Source organism: Schistocerca americana, chromosome 4 (genome assembly GCF_021461395.2).
Source record: "Schistocerca americana isolate TAMUIC-IGC-003095 chromosome 4, iqSchAmer2.1, whole genome shotgun sequence".
Lineage (NCBI taxonomy): Eukaryota > Metazoa > Arthropoda > Insecta > Orthoptera > Acrididae > Schistocerca > Schistocerca americana.
The window spans coordinates 797,652,987-797,668,063 of NC_060122.1; the positions used below are offsets into that span (position 1 = coordinate 797,652,987).

General features: G+C 38.6%; 1 protein-coding gene across 1 annotated transcript in view; it reads left to right on the forward strand.

The window, feature by feature from the left end:
- Nucleotides 1–210: 210 nt before the first annotated feature.
- Nucleotides 211–15,077, forward strand: part of LOC124613059 (serine/threonine-protein phosphatase 5) — a 103,614-nt gene continuing 88,747 nt past the window's right edge. Inside the window, exon 1 of the mRNA XM_047141642.1 lies at nucleotides 211–489. Within this exon, the coding sequence (XP_046997598.1) occupies nucleotides 393–489 (97 nt within the window). The 5' untranslated portion in view covers nucleotides 211–392. The remainder of the gene's footprint in view (nucleotides 490–15,077) is intronic.

Below are 15,077 nucleotides of genomic sequence, written 5' to 3' on the forward strand. Positions count from 1 at the left end.
TATTTTGTTTAATAGTGACTTTCCGGTAGTAGATAATATAGTTCATACTTCCACTAGTTTCTGCTTCACCTCCATCTTTTACTATTGCCCACACTCGCTAGGAGGAAAATCCTCGCTTAATTCAGTTTCCAGCAATCAGAACCAATTCTGCGACTCGTGATTTGCAAAGATCTTTCTACTCGCGTAAAGATAAGTAATTAGCTGTCGTAGAGGTGTCTTTGGTCTCATGTGTTACGAAGCCGGTGATGGCAGTGATTGAGCAGGGAAATTTGTGTATGGGTGCTGTTATAGGTTATGTCGGAATTAGGAAGAAGTGTATGCTTTAAATATCCCTTCCGGAAGCATTTTGGTAGTTTACAAGCTTCTTTTAAAACGTGAAAAACGTTTTAAAGATGAGTGGAAACGAGACATCAACAAGCGCCACCGTCTCTTCTGCTGATGCAGAGAGGGCTGAGAAATTGAAAGAGGAAGCCAATTTGTGCTTTAGAAGTACGAGTCTTCCAGTTTCATAAGTATAACACTTGTTATTTACTTCTGTATAATTATGATATTGACAGTTCTGAATTGATTTTCGTTGCTAGTTGCTGGGGCCGGCTTTGCACTTGTAAGAGTTTAATCATTTTAAATTTTCGACGGTCACTAGTTCACTTAAGAAGTCTACATTACATTGCCGTGCGCGTATTAATAACCTCCTTAAATATATTTCCTGGTCCAAACGATGTATTCCTGTACTCTGTAAATTACATTATCGCAGTCGTAGCCGAGAGGCTGCGAAGTACATTAGGCCCTAATCCTCGTGTCATAGTATTTGTTAATTCTGTGCCAGCTGTGAATATTTGTTTTCAGTTAAATACAGAAAATAAAAAATTAATCCCGTCCCATGAAAAATAGTTGGCCCCTTAAAAGTCGTAGAGTTTCGTTTATTAGGCCTATATATTTGACTATGTTTCAAACTTTACAATGAGGCAGAAGCATTAGGATAGTCGGCTGTACGAACGTATGTAAGTTATCGTTGTAACAGTGGAGTATTGAAGCACTAAGATTTATGTCAGCAGTTATTTTTAATACCCAGACAGAACCGCTAGAATTAGACTAGAAAACTTACAACTTTATTATCTAGCCACACATTAAAATACTGTACACTTGATGTACTTTCATGTATTGATATTACCTATTAGCACAGAACCTGTATTATCAGTAATGCAAAATAATCAGTTATTGTTTATTGCGGCTAACAGTCCTTTTAGAGTTACCAGTGGAGCCAAGGCATTATTTCATGAAAACATGGTAAATTAACTTTTGAACTACAAATTTTATTGCAGTATGAAATGTATGTGGTTCCTATGTCACATATTGGTGGACAGGAAACCAATATTTTTAAATCCTGTAGCAAGTTACCAGTAAGGTCATGATATGGATAGGTCAGTGTATTGTTACTGTTTCCAGTTTGTGGCGAGAAAATGTGACTACAATGAAACTTACTTCACTCCAGAGGAACAGGTTCGATCTGAGTATTTTTAGACTTTTTTTGTCTACCCTGAATTTTTACCAGCATTAAAAGCAAACTGGCTTTGGCTATTTCTCAAGTTTGATAACATAAAGTAGCTTCTACCTTATGTTTACAGTGTTGTCAGTAGATTCATCATTGACTTTATCAAAGCCTATCCATTGTTTTCCAATTGTGTCCATATAAGATCCTGTAAGGTGGTTTCTTACAGAATTGATGCCCTCATATGTTGTGTCCAAACAATTGGGACAGTGTGGATCATTTCTTGTTAACATTCCTTACAATTTGTACAATAACCTACTTGTATGACTAGACTACCTTTTTTCTGTTGGAAAATGTCCTGTAATTAGCCAATCAGGAATTGCAATGGAGTGTTAAGTCTTGAATGTGATGTAACACCATCCGCTAGTTTCTGTTCCTCTTAAACAAAAATTACTATAGCTTTATATTTTTGAAGTGCTATGAACTTTTTACCCTCTCCACAATCATTGACATATTTATCTAACTAGAACTCAAATGTTGTAATGTATAGAAAATCTTTGCTTATCTCATTGCCAGCAGACTTGGAAAGCTTTACATGTACGCAACAGTAGTTTTCAAGGCTTGACATTCTTCCACACTTTTTTACTCTGCCTCCAGCACCATTGGCGTGTTAATCTGGCGAAGAGCTTGGCATCTGTGCATGCTGTGGAAAGTTGTTTTCAGATGTGTGTTATAATGTAAATTTCATGATTGTATTCTGATTGTTTATATTTGTCAGTGTAGTAATAAGAAAATGCTGTAAATTCAGGAGTTTGGTGGAATAATGTCTTAACAGCAACTGTGACAAAGTTGGCCCATGCACATTATACTTTCCTTGGTCCAGTTCATCAGTCATTGGATTTTGTGTCTATATCGTGCCCAAGCACCTACTGTGAGTAGTATTACACAGTTACATGATCAGTGGACAGTTTTAACTTTATCTTGACATCTACAATGTCACTTGTGCATTTAATCACATAAATGTGATTTGCAATGTCCTGTCACTGCTACAAAGACGTTTGTCAAATTGCGTCATTCCCAAACTGTTACTCATGACACTTTGACTAATATTTTTTTCCATTTTGAGTGTTAGGTCAGTGTGAAGGAAGAAATAAGTACATTTGCCGTTGTAGGAGATCTGATCATATTTGCGAAAGAGGGTTAACCGAGAAGTCAATGTTCTGATTGTTTTATTTATCTTATTCAGCCTAGCATCATCTCACAATGATACAGGATTTGTCAATGTAATACAGTACAAATCAATAGATCAAAATATGTAATACACAGCACATGCTTTGAGGATAGGACAAATGATTGGCCATGACCTTGATTAAGAATTATCCCAGCATTTGCCTTGGTGATCTAGGGAAACCCAAATCAGGATGGTCAGATGAAGCAACTCGTCATCCTGAATTTGAGCTCAGTGTCTTAACAGCTGCACTGGCTCATTTGGTAATCCGTATTTTGTAATGTTCTTGATTAACTCACAATTAGTTTCATGAGGCTTGGAATACAAAACAGTTTGGTTCTTAACTGCCACAAGCACTCAAGACACTCACGAAAGACTCCTGGAATGTGAAGCTGCTACTGTGCCTCATGCCACATTCATCAGCCATTCCTCTCAGTCCACCTGAAAACTGAGTGGTCGTACATTACTATTGTGCCTTTCACCTCTTGACAAATTTTCTTATATAAGCAGTAACTCATGAACATGTATTCAAATGTGACGAGGTGCTGTAGCTATCCCCTTCCATTACTACCCACTACCCTAAGTAATCTATAATTGTGTAGCATTCATTACTTATGAATATTCCTGATGCCTTTTTTCACAGATGTATTCTCATAATCTTCCTCATTTCCTTTAGCAATTTATTATACAGTTTTCTCTCCTGATACACTTTCCTTTCTTCCTCTTTTTTTTCCCCTCACATGTTATGTGGTGCTCCTGACACCTGGAAATATGTCTTCCATTAAAATTGCCAGTGTAATCCTTTATTGCTCAGTGGACTTATTCCCAATGGCTGAAGATTTAATTTTTCCTTAAATATTTTCTTCTACACATTTGCTTTGGTGTGCTATTTGTCAGCCCTCGTCACTACAAATTATATAGTTGCAAATCTATTATCAATAGTATACACATGCTAGATTTTTCAGCAGAAAATAATTTTTTTACTACTGCTTACCTTTTGTTAGGATTTCTGTACAAAATATTATTTTATTTATTTTTATTTATTTATGTAATTTCTGGTCAGCACATTGCCTCAGTACATCACTATTGTAACCTTTAGTTGGTGATCCCTATATCTGTTTACTTTGTTCCACCATTCTTTTTTCAGTTCCTTTCTTTTGTTGACAAACTTTGAAATTGGCACAAAGTTTGCTCTGCTTCACTTGCCACTTTTTGTTTTCACCCTTTTTTTAATGCTAAATTTTGCCAAAATCTGTGAAAAATAAAACAGGAACATAAGAACACTCAGAGATGGCCAGGAGTTTAGGCACTAGACATCCCATTCAGAAGATGTGTTAAGTCTCATCCAGCCTTCCAGATATGATTTTCTGCAGTTTTTTGGAATTGAGGTGAATGCCAGGAGTGTTCTTTGGAAAAGCACAGCTGATTTAGCCATCCATCCCACCACCATCAATTCTTTCCCAAGCTAGCATTCAGTCTTCTAAGTCTACATTGTTGGTTTTACCTTGTGTTCTTTCTACCACGACAAAAGTGCACGTTTGCTGTAGGTAGAGTAAGTTACAAATTAAGATTTACATGGGTTTTCAAGCAACTTAAAAAAAAGTTTTGGGTTGTATTGTTCACATGTCCCACCTTTAATTCTATTTGAAGATGAAGATGACTTTAAATAGCATTAATAATATTCTGAATCAAGTTTTCCTCTCCATCACTGTATATATTCTTTGTTATGAATAACACTGTGAAAAATAGTTTAATAACCAATAAATATTTAAACTTGCCTGAGAAATAATTAGTGCTTCAAATATTGTTGCAGTAGCTAACAATTAATAACTGTTGGATTGGCTATCAATCTCCCCCTCTACCCCTTGTCACTGAGGAATTGCAATTATGTTTACTAAGCTCTGAAGTAAAAGTTATTTCTGGGAATAGTAGTTAATAGAACAATAAAATATTAACTTTTAGCATGAATTTGAGGTGAGAGAGGTCCACTTTTGTTTAAAAGAAACACAGTTAAATTAGAAGTACTTCGTAACCCAATAAAATATGTATATATTTTTACTGTATGTAACACACAAGACATTAGTAGTAATGAAATCCAGTTTTGCTGACTACACTACAGTAATAGGATCACTGTTTCTATAGATCTGCCTTAGAAATGCTGAAGTTTAACCTCATTCAGAAATTTTTCCGTGAACTTTGATGATAGTTTATTATAGTGCACGTCATGCTGTTAAGAGTCCCAACTTTGAAACTTTCTGCATGACCGCTTCTACTAACTTCCATCACACAGAGTTTGTCTTCTTCCTGACATCTTGCCAAGAACAGTGCCAGATAGCAATAAATGCTCTCACCCACACTGTGACATGACCATACTTAATTGGTGATGCAGTTTTATCCATTGTTGCCTGAAGCAACAGCTTGTTGTGCTTAGCAACATGGAAGTTGCCTACCGCATCTGTTGTCTTGTGTGAGCAAACCTCATCTGCCCCACACTTCCCCACCACTCTCATCCTCTCTGCAATGTGGTACCTTCCAATTTGATGTGTATTATAGTGCTGTTGTGATTCAGAGTATTACTTACAGCCCAAGACTATGTTTGTAAGGAAAAGATATCATTGGTGGTTGTTAGTAAATTATTCATTCGATAATCATTTTACAATTTTAAAGGATCTGTCAGTTTAATGACAGTGGTGTATACTGATGTGAATATGCATACATTTTTAATGAAGAGAGGACAGATGATCAGCTATGGCCTTGTTGATGGAACCGTCCCATCATCTCCCTGAAGTGACCAAGGAAAACCTTAATCAGGATGACTGAACAAATCACCTACCTCAATCCTATCAAATCTTGGTTCAGTGTATTAACCAATACAATACCTCATTTCGCTCTACCAAAAATTCAGTTCTCTTATGTTTGTGCATACTTGAACCAAGTCAGTATAATATGAAAAATTATTGTGCCCTGTTGATTGTCTTTTCACACTTTCAACTGTACACACACCACTTGCACTTGGTACACACCACTTGCACTTGCAGCCCACTTGAAGACCACGACAATACTTGTATGTCTCGTAAATCTCCATGTCTTCCTTTCTGCCTGTCTGAAAAACTGGGTCTTGAACCCCTCATGAGGAATGAGCTGTTGAATTAAAAATACAAAAATAAAACAAAGAATTGGTTAGGTATTATTGGTATTCATTTGCAGTCTCCCTTTTTATTATTATTGACTCCTACTCTGAATTTCTAAGTAATCTCTGTGTAATATGTATAGGGAAAAGATTAATCAGTAAATTGACATATTTTGTAGAATTTCATTCAGTAATGTCATATGGAATAATGTTCTGTGGTAACTCATCTTTAAGGAAGGAGGTCTTAATTGCTTAAAACCTTGCTGTAAGAATAGTGTGTGGTGCTCACCTGTGATGATCATGTAGAATTCTGTATGAGTTCGGCATTATAACTACTGCTTCACAGTACACCTCATGAAGTTTGTTGTAAACAGTGCAGTACTGTTCAAAAGGAACAATAATGTACATAATTATTGTACCGGAACGAAAAATGGCTTTCATTATTCCACATTAAGGTTGTCTTTAGCACAAAAGAGGTGCACAGTGCTGGAACTAAAAATTCGTATCACTTATTCAGTGATATAAAATTTCTGATGGCGAAGCAAAATTTGAAAACAAACTGAAAAACATTCTTCTTGACAGCTCCTCCTATTCTGTAGAATTATTTCTATTCTCAGATCTGCTTTATTTTTATTTTTTTTTTAATTTTTTTTTTAAAGAAAGGAATAACTGATAAATGTTGAACATGTAGTCATATTTACAAATTAATTTGTGACATGAATGTAAAATGACTGTTTCCACTTCATTATGATTTATCAAGTAAATTATCCATGGAACAAGAAAGTGCCTAACATAGAGGTTTGTAGTATCTTCCTAGAATTACCATTTAAAGTTGCTTCTTGAAACTTTTTAATAAGGCTCTCAAGATAGTTTTGTCTTAGACTGCCAGTTCAGTTTCTTCAGCATCCCTGGGACACACTCCCATGGGTCAAACAAACCTGTGATCATTGGTACAACCTTTCTCTGTATATGTTCAATATCACTCTTTAGTTCTGTTTGGTATGGGAACCACACACCAAAGCAGTGTTCTAGAATAGATCATACAAGTGACTTATAACCAACCTCCTTTTTAGACTGATCGCATTTCCCCAGTATTACCAATAAACCGAAGTCTACCACCGGCTTTATCTATGACTGAGACTGTCTGATCATCCCACATCATATCACTGTCAAGTGCTACACTCAGGTATTTCTGTAAGTCTGCCGATTCTAACTGCGAGTCATTGACATTATAGTCATGGGGTACTATGGTTTTTTTTTCATTTTGTGAGGTGTACAATTTTTCGTATCTGAACATTTAAAGCAAGTTGTCAATCTTTGCACCACTTTGACATCTTATCAAGATCTGACGGAATATTTATGCGAGTTTTTTCAGACAGTACTTCATTATAGATAACTACATCATCTGCGAAAAGTCTGAAATTAATATTAATATTGTCCACAATATCATTAATATAAAACATGAACAGAAGGGCCCCCAACACTCTTCCATGGGGCACACCTGAAGGTACTTCTACAACTGTTAATTACTCGCCATCCAAAATAGAGTACTGCGCCCTCCCCACCAGAAAATCCTCAATCTTGTCACAAAAGTTGCTTGATATCCCATAAAATCATACTTTTGATAATAAGCATAGGTGTGGTACTGAATCAAATAAACTGGTTGGCATGGAAAAGGTGGTTCTGTTGGAGATATTTCATTATGTTTGAGATCACAATATGTTCAAACATTCTACAGCAAATTGATGTCAAGGATATTTGACAGTAGTTTTGTGGATCACATCTATTACCCTTTTTGTAAACTGGTGAGACCTGTCCTTTCTTCAACTACTGGCCATAGTTTTTTTGTTTGAGGGATCTACAATAGATTATACTTAGAAGCTAGGACTAACACAGCTGCGAATGCAGTGTAAAATCTGCTGTGGGTGGGGCATACTAAATATGACAATTTTAATAGTGATGACATATCAAAACTAATAAGGAAATGTTAAACTCAAGGAAACAAAATCCTCAGCAATCAAGACCAAAAAATAATAAATGCACAAAAAATGTGTGTTGGAAATTTCACTTGACCTGTATAACAGTCCACAACACCAGGAAACCAAACCCCGATCACATAACTAATACCGAAAACATAACCCCGCCAACAGTGATAAACCCATATCTATGAAACCCACCAATCACAACCCACCATAATTACTGAACACTAACAACAAAACTAGAAATTCATAAAAACTTGCATCACCACTAATATTGATATACATGAAACACACGGTAATAAATATAACCACACACACCATACATGTAATAATAATAATAATAATAATAATAATAGCTTACCAACTGAAGCTGACAGCACACAAATCTAGGCTGCCAACCACACACACTCTTGAACACACAACATAAAAAAAAACAAAGCAATATCTATAAAGGCCACATATGCCTCCCAAACCCAACCAACCCTTTAAACCACTCCCCCCCCCCCCCCCTCCTCCCAAAAAAATGCACATACTAAACTCACTTCCTAAACAAAGTGTAAATAACAAAAATGGCATTTATACCCCTTACATAACAAAAAAACCTGAAACTATGCAAAAAGAAAGCCTAAAATACTCCTAAATTACATCCACCCACCCCCAACCTGCGCCACCCTTCCAAAACAATACCATGCTGAATTTTAATGGTGTACATAGTGTTCACCTGGGTTGTTTCCATTTTATGCACAATATTTTGACAACCTGCCCAATTGCCTTAAGTTATGTTGTTACATGTAGTCATTGTCTGGACTCCAACCAATCTTATGGGAATCCAGATAGCAAGTACACATCACAGCACAACTAGTAGTATCAGAGTAAGTCAACTGGACTGTTTGTCAAAATATTGTGCAAGACACTATTAGGGAAGGCATCCTCTTATCATTTAGCCTAAAAGAAGCCTCAATACGCTACTCATAACATCATGGATTTGACCATGCGTGCTCCATTGCCACCGTCTATACTTTAACTAATTATCTGCACCAGGCTTACTTTCCCTGCTCAATTAAGGTGCAGGCCCTGACTCCCTCTGTCCCATTCAAAGCTGTTTGGTGCCACACCTACTATTACAACCATATCATCTGTAGTTAAATCTTCATGTAATGGCTGTAAGTCCCCTTTTACCTGATTCAGCTCTGCACTTCACTTGAAAAAGAAGCTGCTGACTTGATCCTGTGATCCTAACTTCTCTTGTAAATGTGTACCAATACAGCTTTCTCCTTCCTGCTTCTTCCTGACATTAGCACTGTCCCTACTATTCTCATTCATGGGTAAACTCTACTGCACGTGTCCTCCTCCTAATTCTGCATGAGACTTCTCTGCTCAACTGTTGCAGCTGGAAATAGTTCCTGCTCCTTACAACAAAACTGTCAAACCACATCATGCTGCTCCTGCCCTTCCTATCAGCTCCTAGTTCTCAAACATGCCTCTCCTCACTACCTGCAGTCATCCTGAGTAGCTCCTTCTGTGCTTCTAGATCTTTCTTTCCAGCTCTTTTATCAAGATATTTCTACTGTATATATTGCAGCATCAAGAGTGGAGCCCCAAGGGGGTTCAACCCTTTTGTGAGTATTTGTGTTGTAAGCATGGGGCCCCCAAGCCTTTAAAAGTTAAAATAAGGTAGAGGTAGGTCTGTCATTGGAATCACTAAATGCTGCAATAAAATGGTTCTCCTCTAACTAACTGCTGTGTAACCCTGATGAGACCCAGAATCTTCTGTTAGGACTCTTTAATGGTATAGAAACTAGGACAGTTAAACTTCTAGGATTCCACGTTGGCTCCAAGTTGAGCTGTGGATAACACGTCACAGTTGCATAAGAATATCAAGGGTAACATACCTAATGTGGAAACTGAGAGATTTAGTTACTCCTAACTATTCAAGCTTGACATATTTTGGACTGTTCCAATCTCATATTTCTTACAGCCTGCCAGTATGGGGCCACTACACACATATAGCTGATATATTGAAGATACAAAAAGTCGTAAGAGAAATGTATAGGATTGGACCAACAGATCACAGCTGATCTGTTAGAAAACTCAATATACTTAAATTTGTAAATCTGTATATATGTGTCTCACCACTATGCATCAAAACAAGTATCAAAGAATTTCATGTGGGAAGAGATATACACAAACACAACAGAGGAAAAATTTAAAAGGATTTTCTGAGACACAAACTAGTAAAAACAGTCCACTCACCCAAAGTTGGCTCCCTAATAACCTTTAACAAATTACCACCCTCAGCATGGTCCATGCCTTCTAAACTATTTCAAAGAAAATTGTACAGCTGGCTGGGTGAAATCCATTTTATAATGTAACAGAATTTTTGATGAAGAAATATGAATATGTCTTAAAATTTAAAATATATGGCAGAATGGTTTTAGTCGTGTAGGTAATTCATTGTAAATGCTTGTAATTGTGTATACAATCAATTATAAATATCTGTGATTGAGCATGTAATGAAATATATGAAACACGTGTTAAAACATATGTAATTATGTATAGAACTGAACATATCAGTGTTGTGTATAAGTCATAAAGCCTATTCTGTTACGTTAATGGTCAATGGCAAATAAATATAAATAAAGATGTTTAACAAAATGTAGGGCTGTGGTAATGGTATGCAGCTCTGCTGTAAAAATACTACACATGCGTGGCAACAAATGTTGTTCCCAACCAACCAATGGAGATGTCCTGCCCATGATTTTAGAGCTGTCAATGTAAGTGATTTTAGCATCCTAACACCCTCGAATATCAGAGAAGGAATAGATGCCGAAACATCGTGTGGGTGATGAACTTTAGTACCTTGATATAGAATGGGCCTAATTTCTAGTCGGAGTACTAACCAAGGGAGTGAGAGGGTGGGAGAGAGGATACCTTTAAAACGGAGGTTATTTGGATTACCTGATAGAAGGCTGCATGGCACATTCCAGCTGGTAATCCAAATCGAGGGCAGGTATCAGGAAGTCAATGTTCTTTTAATGCAAAATGATGAAGGGGAGTTGGATGATATTTTCAGATGGTGGAGGTACAAGTGAGTACGAATTGTATTGTCGGAACTGAAGAGGGAAGAGCCCCGTCTCTGCAAGGAGATGGTCTACAGGACTATTCCAGAAGGTACCAATAGCCAGTCTTACTCCACACTGATGGACTGGGTTCAATGATTTGAAAACTGAAGATGCCACCAAGCCATGAACCTGACAACCACAGGAAAATAAGAACAAGACCAGAGCCCAGTAAATATTGAAGAGTGAAGTGCTATCTGCACTCAGATAGATGTGGGCAGGGAAGCAGAAAGCATTAAGCTTTTGTATGCAGCTAGACGTCAGTTGACGAATATGGGGCAGCCACACAAGTCCAAAAATCGTAACTGTGGAACGATGTCCAAGCACAGGGCACCCGAGTAGGGTTCAGGGTCAGAATAGACCGTGATGTGGTGACAGAATTGCGTGACTTGGTTTTTCATGGGAGAACTAGAAGCCATGGGAAAATGTCCAAGCAGATGCAGTAAAGATGGCACCTCTGAGCATATATTCATCCAAGGCTACAGACCAGGAGCTAAATCAAATGCAGAAGTCATTGACATACAACATGGGTATAACCACTGGTCCAACAGATTCACTAATACTGATTGTCGTAAGGAGTAGCGTAACACTCAGCACAGAGCCCTATTACATGCCGTTCTCTTGTATCCGTGGAGAGCTGAGTGACTTACCAACTTAACCTGAAACAACTGGTCAGAGAAAAACTGATGAATAAAAAACCGTGAGGAGCCTCCATTCATGGAGTTTAAATAAAATGTGATGGTGTCAAGTGGTGTGGTATGCCTTATGCAGGTCAATAATACTACAGTGAGGTGTTGGCACTTCAAGAAACCCCATGGGATTGAGGTATCCAACCAAATGAGATGGACAATCATGGAATGTGTCTCCCATGGAGACCACAGCAATAGGAATTAACATGGCCCCATGGCTCAAAAATCCAGCAGAATCATTGGGCTAATATCATTCCAAGCAGTTTGCAGAACACAGAGGTGAAGTTAATCACAGACAATAGCTGTTTGATGGATGTTGGGTTTTACCTGGCTTAAGGTAGTCTAATAAGGTAGAACACCTTGTATAGATTGAGCATTTGGGTAACATTTGGTCTCTTATTAATTGAATCAGGGTCTGGGGGCATACAGTGTGAAGAGCTGAGAGCCAGAAACAGTTCCTAGCCTGTGAAAAGTAACAGTTGTAACACCAGTTACCATGTAAACTTACAATCAGTAATTATTAAATAATGGTTTGATTTTGTTTGCAACAGTTGTTACAGCAGAGAACTGTTTCATCCATTCTGCATAATTTCTGCTTATGTTTTGCAAGGCAAGCTACTCAATCGAAATACATGTGTTCCACATTGTCGAGGGCCAACATGTACGCTATGAAGGCAGAGTACTGACTGGCCTGTTCGGGGCATAGATATTGCACGATAACATTGTGCTGTCATTGACATCGCACTTTCTTGCAACATATTGACACAATAGTATTGCACAATAAGCACTGAGTGTGTGAGGGCCCCTTTACTTGCCTCACAATGTTGTGGTTTCGTTAAAACAATCTTTGTGACAGCAACCACCTTCTAGTGATGCCAGCACTTCTTTGTCACTATCTGATGGACTAATTACCACGATGGACTCTTTGACAGTTGTGTATCTGTGCTGAAACTTCCCCCCCCCCCCCCCATCTGTCAGATTGCATTGACGACGTTGTGGGAGACATCTCCATTGTGACCACCTGCACTGCTGGAGTGTTTATTCCCCTTCCTACAGGCCCCCTCTGCTGCCAGCTAGTGCCATATGGACCAAAAACAATGCAGCAGCTATTTAGGATTGTTGAAGGTCCTGGCTCTGTCTCCATCAACATATTTCAGACCATCCTCCTCACTATTCTGTAGCTTCGTGCTAGAGGCTCATAACCCAATTAAACATAGGAAGCAAGAATGATGGAAGTGTATGCCTCTTCATTCCAGGTGTGCACCAAACTCTGTTGTAGTCTTCTGGGCCTCCTGGCATTTGTACCGATGCTTCAGTTCTTGCTGAAAATCTTGTGGCCCACTTTGCACAGTATCAGTGTCCTCATTTTACCTGGCTACCTTTTAAACCCATAAACAACAAGCTGAAAACATCTCCCTATCATTGAACTGCACACTGCTGCTATCTCCCCCCCCCCCCCCCCCCCCGGTCAAAAAAAATTCAGTTCTGACAGTAACAATTCATGCTCTGAAAATATCCTTATCATCCAACTTTCCTTACATCATTTTGCATGCAAAGAACATAGATGCCCTGATATCTGCCCTCCATGTGGATTACCAGTTGGAATGTGTCTCATGGCCTTCTAACAGGTCCTCCGACTCACCTCCTTATCAGGTGCTAGCCATATTTTCCATCTCTGCTCTCTCACTCCCTCACACCCTTGGTTAGTACTCATACTACAAATTAAGCACAATCTATACTAAAGTTTGTATCTCTCACATTTCGGCAGCTGCTCCCCTTGTATTCTTCAGGTGTGTAAGGATGCTACCATCAGTTATACTGACAGCTCCAAACCATGGATAGCACACCTCCCACTGTTTGGGTACAATATTTGTTCCCAGGCATGTGTAGTATTTTTTCGGAAGAGCGGCTAGCCCTTACAAGAGCCCTACATTTTATTAAGCAGACCTACCTTGACCTTGTTTTTATTTGTAGTGGCTCAGGAACTCCTCTCTTGACATAAGTCATACTGTCTGCTCAGTTATCTGTCCCAGCTTGTGGATTTCCCTAACTGGCCGACTGATTAAAGAATCCATTACACACCCAACATCATCTTTGATGATTCCAGCTGCAGCAGGTGCAAATAAGATCTCTCCTCACTCTGAGATGGGACAATGTATGGTGGGTTACAGCTCCATTTAATAACACTGCACTATCAAGGAGACTCCTGCACGGCACTCCTCCTCCTGTTTCTCCCTGAAGGAATCCACTGTTGTTTGTCACCTATGCATCAATTGCACCGAATTAATTCATGGTTTAATTTGTGTAATGAGCCCACTCCCTGTTGTGGTTGCAGACAGTAGCTCACATTCTGGCAGAATGCTCCCCTTACCCCCCCCCCCCCCCCCCTTTCTGACTGTTGATTCTAAGTGTAGTCTTCTGAAGTCTTTCCCTCCAATAATGGCAGATAGCTCATTGACAGTTGAATAGATTTATAGTTTTCTCCACAAAACTTGTTTTTATTGTCACATATGACATTTTAAGCTAGTTTTGAGTTGGCAGTGGGGCTCTGGCTGACCTTTGACCCCACCTTCTTTGCTATTTGTCTCAGTCATTCCTCTTCTACTCTGATATTATTGCTTTTACACGTGGTTAGCCCCTTTCTCTGCTGCTCCATTTTAGGGGTACCACTCTGAAAAATAATGATTCTGTTTCCTTTTTTAATGCTTTGGTTATATTGGATCAGAAGTGGTATGGCTGTGTGAGGGGCAGCTCCTGTTGATTGCAGAGCCCCAGGGGACACTCACCTGGTCTGATTACTTCTCTGAGCTAGATTTATAAGTTTCAGTCCATTACACTTTTGACCTCACTTTCACTGTTCTGAATCTCCTGGCTAGAAGGCATTCTGTACACTGTAATTGTTTTGAGACAGTTTGACCCTCCATTGGGTATGTGGGGTCAGTTGTGGGTGGGGTTTTTCTCACCACAGGTAAGCCCTGGGAGACAACACATCCACATAGACCTCCGTACCAGCCTGCCCTGTATTCCCTGTAAATTATTTCTCATCCCTGTCACCAATACTGCTTTAAATGCTTCATTTTTTATCCCTCTCATATGCTTCCATGACCTAAAATTTCTTGCAGGTGTATTTAACTCCAGATGAATTACCTATTTACTGAGGGAACGAATGACCTCTTGACTGAGGGACTGAAAACTTTTCTGTTTAGTCCCTTAACTCTCAAACAACAAATCAAGGGGAACTAGGCAACTATCCCAGTGTTGTCATTACATTCACACCAGTGAAGCTATTTACTAAAATCCTCACAATGAATCCCACTACTCACTTTTGTACAACAGCTCCCACATTTTCCACTGGTGATCAAAATAATTAACAATCACAAAAAGTAGGCGTGCTAAAGTAGATAAATTTTCTGTGATGTTACCCCTGCACTGTACCACATTTT